The 7,500-nt window shown below is 35.5% G+C and overlaps 2 protein-coding genes across 2 annotated transcripts; one reads left to right on the forward strand and one right to left on the reverse strand.

Annotated features, from left to right (window-relative positions):
* The first annotated feature begins 1,903 nt into the window (after window positions 1-1,903).
* On the forward strand, window positions 1,904-2,940 carry LOC113826757 (uncharacterized). Its single transcript, XM_027379638.2, has 2 exons — window positions 1,904-2,041; window positions 2,256-2,940. The coding sequence occupies exons 1-2, from the start codon at window positions 2,020-2,022 to the stop codon at window positions 2,771-2,773; spliced, it is 540 nt and encodes a 179-aa protein (XP_027235439.2). The 5' UTR covers window positions 1,904-2,019; the 3' UTR covers window positions 2,774-2,940.
* A 2,113-nt stretch (window positions 2,941-5,053) lies between these two features.
* LOC113826756 (uncharacterized) lies at window positions 5,054-5,998 on the reverse strand. The gene is made up of 2 exons (XM_027379637.2): window positions 5,944-5,998; window positions 5,054-5,841 (listed from the first exon to the last, which is right to left on the reverse strand). The coding sequence occupies exons 1-2, from the start codon at window positions 5,963-5,965 to the stop codon at window positions 5,312-5,314; spliced, it is 552 nt and encodes a 183-aa protein (XP_027235438.2). The 5' UTR covers window positions 5,966-5,998; the 3' UTR covers window positions 5,054-5,311.
* Between the last annotated feature and the right edge of the window lie 1,502 nt (window positions 5,999-7,500).

The following is a 7,500-nucleotide window of genomic DNA, read 5'->3' on the forward strand; positions in this document are numbered from 1 at the left end:
TGTGGAGAAAGGCCCGAGGATGATGATCTAAAGCACTGTAGTTTTCACATTAATTCATCCGTTTGAAACCCAGACAGCAGAGGCAACAGATGGAATTGTCGTTGGCGCAAATTCAGTGGCTAACTAAATGCCATCCTTGAGACCATCAATTTTTAGAGAATCCATTGCCATATAAGAGTTCAACAGTACATGAAGAGATGAACTATGGCGATAGCCTACTTCACTGGTTCAGACGGCTCTAAACCTGAATTGTGACTCGGTGAATGCACCTCATTTCACACACGTGCCTTGACCTCAGTGCCACACCTGCAAGAAATGGACAGTGTTCTTGAGAACCTCATTCTAGCCTGGATATACATATACATATATGTATATATATGTGTGTGTGTGTGTGTGTGTGTGTGTGTGGAATTCATGTTGAACAAATTGCAACAGGAACGACGAAGGGAAGGGCAAGAAAACACACGAATATGCCGAAGGCCTTTTCACTGATATGCCCTGACGAAGCAATAGTGAAAAGGCCTTCGGCATATTCGTGTGTGTGTGTGTGTGTGTGCATATATATGTATATATATATATATATATATATATATATATATATATATATATGTGTGTGTGTGTGTGTGTGTGTGTGTGTGTGTGTGTGTGTGTGTGTGTGCATATATATATATATATATATATATATATATATATATATATATATATATATATATATATATATATATATATATATATATTTGATACATCTCCATCTCTACATCTATACTTGTGTGTGTGTTCCAAATAGATGTCATGTAAGTATCCGTAGTAACGTCCTATACAGGACAGCATTTCATCTTCTTGGCCCATTTCTGCCATAAGTTTGTCACGCTTTTCCATCTAGTAGTGTTGTTCGCCATGTGTCTTTAACCTAAATTAGGCCTGAATAAGATGAACAATCATGCAGATTATTCATGTATCATGTTAAAAGATGTGTTTGAGCTTGCACCTGTCCCTTTGGTTATTGGCAGGGAGCGAAAGTGTAGCTCCAGTGATACCCATCGCAAACAACGACCCTTCTGCAAGATTTCATGGCAAGCCGATTCTTATGATTTCCTCCGTCAACCACTACATGTAGAATTATCTTGATGTGATGTAGGTGATTCCTTTTTATCTGAATATCATGTACATCATCTTCAGTCTGTTGTGGCATATACATCACATTATACATACACAGACACTGTTACACATACCGTATCATCATGTTTTTTGTAATTTCAAGTTAATTCCTGACTATTAATATTGTTTCTTTTCTCAAGAAATGTTATCGTAAAAACTGAAATAACTCCATACATTTTGATAATTTTATGCAATTATAATACTTCGCATTATGTAAGAGTTTCCCTTTCTTCAATATGAATAAATAAAAAAAATCCAGGTTTAAATTTGTTAATTTTAGTTAAAGTATAGATATAGATATAATACATGCCCACACACACAGTTACTGTATTAAACCGAATCAACACGTCATACATATATTATTCATAATTACATATACAAATTCATAGTACATATAAATCACATACACACGCAATTGCTGCATTTATGCGTGCCTACTGTGCCCGGTAGTGAAGAGATGTACCCATCTCTTGATTGTATCAGCGGTTGCCGGAAAAGTATCAAATATGATATGCTTATTTTCATTTCCAAATGATAATTAGATGAAGCATAGATAATCAATACTAGACTATACATGCATAGATACATCAGTGCTTGTCTTTATTGATGTCTTTTCTTTTTTCTTGCATTTCTTCATTTGACGGTGAAATCTATGCTATCTTGCGATCCCAGTTCAGATCTTGCGTCATCAAGATCTACTCTTTCATCAGGATTACCGACTCTCTGCATTTTCCCGAGGGATCCGCTGGCGCTCACGAAGGTCAGTGGGAGGAGCTGTGCCTCGGTCAGCGGACATATAAGGCTGACTAACAACACTCCAGCAACAGTTCCCAGTCTCTCGATACTAGATTCTTCTGAACAATGTATTCTCTTGTCTTCTCTGGTGAGTGTCAACATTTTGAAATATCAATATGCCAACAAATCCAATCATCGCATATGTCTGTCCTTGCTATAATTAAGCCTGTCATATATCAGACATTATTATTTCACCTATTATTTTCAACATATTAGTCACTCTTCGTTTTCACTAATGTAATTTTTATGTTATCATAATAATACCATCATCATTAACGAATATTTTTTTTTGTTTTCAACAGCTGTTATCTGCATCGTCGCGGCGGACGGCTTCGGAGCTCCTCGTCCTCCCACCAACGGCTATGCGCCCCCAAGTAACACCTATGGCACGCCCAACGGTGGCTACGGAGTAGACCCTGAGATCGCCGCTTTGGCCGAGAACATTCCAGGGGGCGGCGTCCCCGGCGAGGACTACCCCATCTTGGCTTCCGTGCCCGACACCGGCTTCTCCTGCGATGCCCAGGCGGTGCAAGGTTATTACGCCGACACTGCAGCTGAAGCCGGCTGCCAGGTGTTCCACATCTGCCAGGACCGCGCCCTCAGGCGCCAACAGGACTCCTTCCTGTGCCCCAACGGTACCATCTTCAACCAGCAGTACCTGGTATGTGACTGGTGGTTCAACGTGGACTGTTCTCAAGCTGAGAGCTTCTACTCCGTCAACGAGCTCATCGGAGTCGTTCCCAATGCTGGCTATGCTTATGCTGCCGCCGCCAATGGTCTTGCCATTGGCAACGGCAACGGGTATGGAAATCGGAAATGAATAGCGATAGAAACGGCAGCTTCTTTTAGCAAATTTTGCAATGGCAGGTGCGTATAGTTACATGATAATTTGCTTAACAGATTAAGCAAATTTACGACATATGTTTAATTTGTATCATATGTTATATTTATTCTTAATATCTATTCGCGAAATAAAATGAAAACGTACTATTGCGTTTTAAGTCTACAAATGTCTTTGCGAGATTTATGACATGAACATTGCCGTTACCCTTATTTTCTCGTGAACCTCGTAAAGTCGCACCATTTACTAAACTTAGCATCAGCATCCATAACGCCCGTTATAACCACACTTCTGATGGCTGCCTCTTCATAAAGTTGCAGGATTTCGAAGAGAAGAAAAGTACTTCATTCTAAAACCGTTTGATATAATGCTAATAAATGGTTATACTGACCCGCCAAATTGCTCTCCAAACTTTTTCGCACTGGCTATCGTATTTCTTACCCTCGCTTATAGTAGTTTTTATTATTATTATTATTAATTCAGTCAGATTATTTTAAACAAGTGTGATGTACAATTGAGCATAGATACATGTATATTTGTTGACAGTATGTACATCCGCGTGCACACCTGTGTATTCAGTGGAGATGGAGCGGTCTATTCCACCATTTGATACATTTTCGTTGGCGTACATGGGAACCGGTTTTCATTAAATGTGCGAAAACTGTATTTCCTAATGCTAACGGAGGACAAGAGTAACAACAGATAGGTAGAAACGACTTGTACTGTGAGTCTTAAGAGCTCTCTGATAGACCACTGTACGGTTGGTTTTGCATAAAAAAAATAATAATAATAATAAAAAATACTTACACATTTGTTTTAAGACTTCAACGATGAAAAACGGCATCGAATTAGTCGTATCATCATAATTGACATTATTACCATTATCCCTGCCAAAACTATCTTTGTTTCGATAATACACGCTTTTCATTCACCTTTTACACAACAAAGAAAATATCTATATAACCTGAGATACATTAGGGAGTTATACGACTCGAAATTTTATATCTAACTTATTTAATTTTTCCTTTCTGTTTTTACTGTACTTCGTTTATTTTTTGTTTTTTTGTTTTTTCTTTATGCATCTTTGTGTGTATGTACGCTCAGAGAGAACTTTATAAACATATACTTTAGATTACATACATATACATACATATATAAACGCACATATATTTAGGTATATGTATATATACATGTAAATATATATACATATATATACATATATACATACGTATAAAACTGTGTGTGTGTGTGTGAAGAAAGTGTGAGATAGAGAGAAAGAGAGAGAGAGAGAGAGAGAGATACATGTGTGTATATATATATATATATATATATATATATATATATATATATATATATATATATATATATATATATATATATATATATATATATATATGCACATACGTGTGTGTGTTTATTATACATACATGTACACAAAAAGGCAAAGAAGAGTACACACACATGCGTTAGCAAACACGTATACATGCATATTCAAAAAAGAAAAAAAAAAAAAAAAAAAAAAAAAAAAAAAAAAAAAAAAAATATATATATATATATATATATATATATATATATATATATATATATATATGTGTGTGTGTGTGTGTGTGTGTGTGTGTGTGTGTGTGTGTGTGTGTGTGTGTGTGTGCATATGTATACAGATATATATCCACATACATATATATACATACATTGCCAGCCTTATATAATAAATACAGACATAATATATCAATCATTCATTAGCTAAGTAAATAAAGAAGATCTGATGTTGTGACACCTTCTTAACGAAGTTTCAGGAGAACCGACCGGACGTTCATTACTAAATAACCGGCATTGGGACAAGATTCAGTGAGCTGTTATGAGCAAGGAATTTTTGTATCGAGCAAATTCGTCTTGTTTTAGGAAATTATTGTCATTTATACCTTCCTTGTATTTTTGTAGAAATTATATATATATATATACACACACACACATATATATATATATATATATATATATATATATATATATATATATATATATATATATAATGTTGACATTTTTTGCAACGTTGGTCTCTAATCTTGACAAATTTCCTTTAATAGAAAAAAAATGTCGATTCTATGGAAAAACAGAAAGCAGGGTTAATTCCATGGAAATCGTGCATGAGTTGCATTTTTCCAGCTTACCATTTCAGATATCAATACCTGGTGCTATTGCTGCAGGGCCCATAAAACCTCTAGTCGATGGAAGGAGCAAAAGACATTTTTTTTCGAGAATGTTATATGATATAAATACAATAGAAGTAACTTTCTATACTATAATCATTAGATTAATCCAATAGTGTCATATATAAAATTCAGACACAGCAGAAGTACAAAGTAGACTGGGTATTATTGCCTAATGAGAACTTCGAGCAATTGCTACCTGAAATTAACTTTTAAGACCTATTTACAGTATTCCTGCTGTAGTTATTTAGAGAGGAGCTTCATAAGTTGCGAAACAGCTATCACCCTTCTGACGTTCATATCTACCATATCACTTCCTTCTGTTTCCATATCCGTTGCCGTTGCCAATGGCAAGACCATTGGCGGCGGCAGCATAAGCATAGCCAGCACTGGGAACGACTCCAATGAGCTCGTTGACGGAGTAGAAGCTCTCAGCTTGAGAACAGTCCACGTTGAACCACCAGTCACATACCAGGTACTGCTGGTTGAAGATGGTACCGTTGGGGCACAGGAAGGAGTCCTGTTGGCGCCTGAGGGCGCGGTCCTGGCAGATATGGAACACCTGGCAGCCGGCTTCAGCTGCAGTGTCGGCGTAATAACCTTGCACCGCCTGGGCATCGCAGGAGAATCCGGTGTCGGGCACGGAAGCCAAGATGGGGTAGTCCTCGCCGGGGACGCCGCCCCCTGGAATGTTCTCGGCCAAAGCGGCGATCTCAGGGTCTACTCCGTAAGCGCCGTTGGGCGTGCCATAGGTGTTGCTTGGGGGCGCATAGCCGTTGGTGGGAGGACGAGTCGCTCCGAAGCCATTGTGAGTGTCAGCCACAACGACGCAGAGAAGAGCTGTAGAAAACAAGAAAAAACAATTGATAATTCATCATTATTGGTACTCGTAGTGATGATATCTTTTGCATATGAAAGATCCAATTCATAATCCATACTTGCCAGAAAAGATCAGGGAATTCATGGTTCAAAATATTCGAATCTTGAGAGACTGAAAACTGATTGTGAGTGATCATTGACGTCTAGCCTTATATATTCGTTGGCTGGGTCACAGCTCCTCCCACAGACCTTCATTTCATTTTCTTTTTTGTATCCTGTGGTATGCAACATATACTGATGAAAAAGTGGATCTTCGGTGTTTGTTCTGCGGTCACAGTTTGGTAATACATCGGCTGCAGAATTCAGAAAAGAAATTTTTGAAAAGTTTTGAAGAAAAAAAAACAAAAACAGAATAGATTGAAATAGGTGTGTGTGTGTGTGTGTATATATATATATATATATATATATATATATATATATATATATATATATATATATATATATATATATATATATATATATATATATATATATGGTATGTGTCTGTGTATATATATCATAGAATTATTTCTGTTTACTGTTTCAGTTCATTCTTATCCACAAAACAAAAATGCAGTTCTTCGTACTAATCTATTTTAGCTAGTTACTGCCAAAGCAATGACAAAAACTGATATAATTATGTGTGTCTGTGTAAGTTTGTGTGTATGTATATATATGGGTGTTTGAGTGCGCGTTTTGTGTATGTGCTTCATGTACTTGTATGTGTTTGTTTTTGCATAATTTTGTATGTGTTTGAGTGTGTGTATATGTGAGTATGTGTACGGTTGCGTATGCCTGTGTATGAAAAAGTGTGTAATTGTTTTGTACGCCCCTAGGGTGTTTATGTGCATGTGATATATATATATATATATATATATATATATATATATATATATATATATATATATATATATATATATATATGTGTGTGTGTGTGTGTGTGTGTGTGTGTGTGTGTGTGTGTGTGTGTGTGTGTGTGTGTGTGTGTATTGGACTGTATTGACCGTTATTCATGGACATATAAATTAAGTTATTTGAGTTCTGGCTGTCAAATGACTAAAGTCTACACAAATGATTATATGATATCCAACAGACGATTCGATTTACAGATATATTATCTCAGGTAATGTGTGTGTGTACATATGTGTGCGTGAGTGTGTGTGTGTGTGCGTGCGTGCGTGTGTCCGTGTGTATATGTGTGTGTGTCTGTACACACACACACACACACACACAGATATATGTGTATGTGTGTGTGTGTGTGTGTGTTTACTTAAATTGTATTCTATACGCGTTTTGTATTGCTCAAACAAGTACGCATATACATACGAACACACACACACATTTGTTTTATATATATACATATATACATATATACATATATATATACATGTATACATATATATATATATATATATATATATATATTTATGCATATATATATACATATATATACATATATATGTATATATGTGTGTTTGTGTATACATTCATATTTATCGCTGTTATATATATATATATATATATATATATATATATATATATATATATATATATATTATATATTATATATTACTTAGATATATATATATATATATATATATATATATATATATATATATATATATATATATGTATATGTAT

The sequence above is a fragment of the Penaeus vannamei genome, chromosome 8 (assembly GCF_042767895.1).
Source record: "Penaeus vannamei isolate JL-2024 chromosome 8, ASM4276789v1, whole genome shotgun sequence".
NCBI classification, from domain to species: domain Eukaryota; kingdom Metazoa; phylum Arthropoda; class Malacostraca; order Decapoda; family Penaeidae; genus Penaeus; species Penaeus vannamei.

What these genes read in the sequence shown, in the direction of transcription:
- LOC113826757 (XM_027379638.2), top strand. Translation starts at nt 2,020, where the DNA reads ATGTATTCTCTTGTCTTCTCTG. An exon ending in GTATTCTCTTGTCTTCTCTG is followed by an intron (nt 2,042 to 2,255) that starts GTGAGTGTCAAC and finishes TGTTTTCAACAG; the next exon opens with CTGTTATCTGCATCGTCGCG.
- LOC113826756 (XM_027379637.2), bottom strand. Translation starts at nt 5,965, where the DNA reads ATGAATTCCCTGATCTTTTCTG. An exon ending in GAATTCCCTGATCTTTTCTG is followed by an intron (nt 5,842 to 5,943) that starts GCAAGTATGGAT and finishes TGTTTTCTACAG; the next exon opens with CTCTTCTCTGCGTCGTTGTG.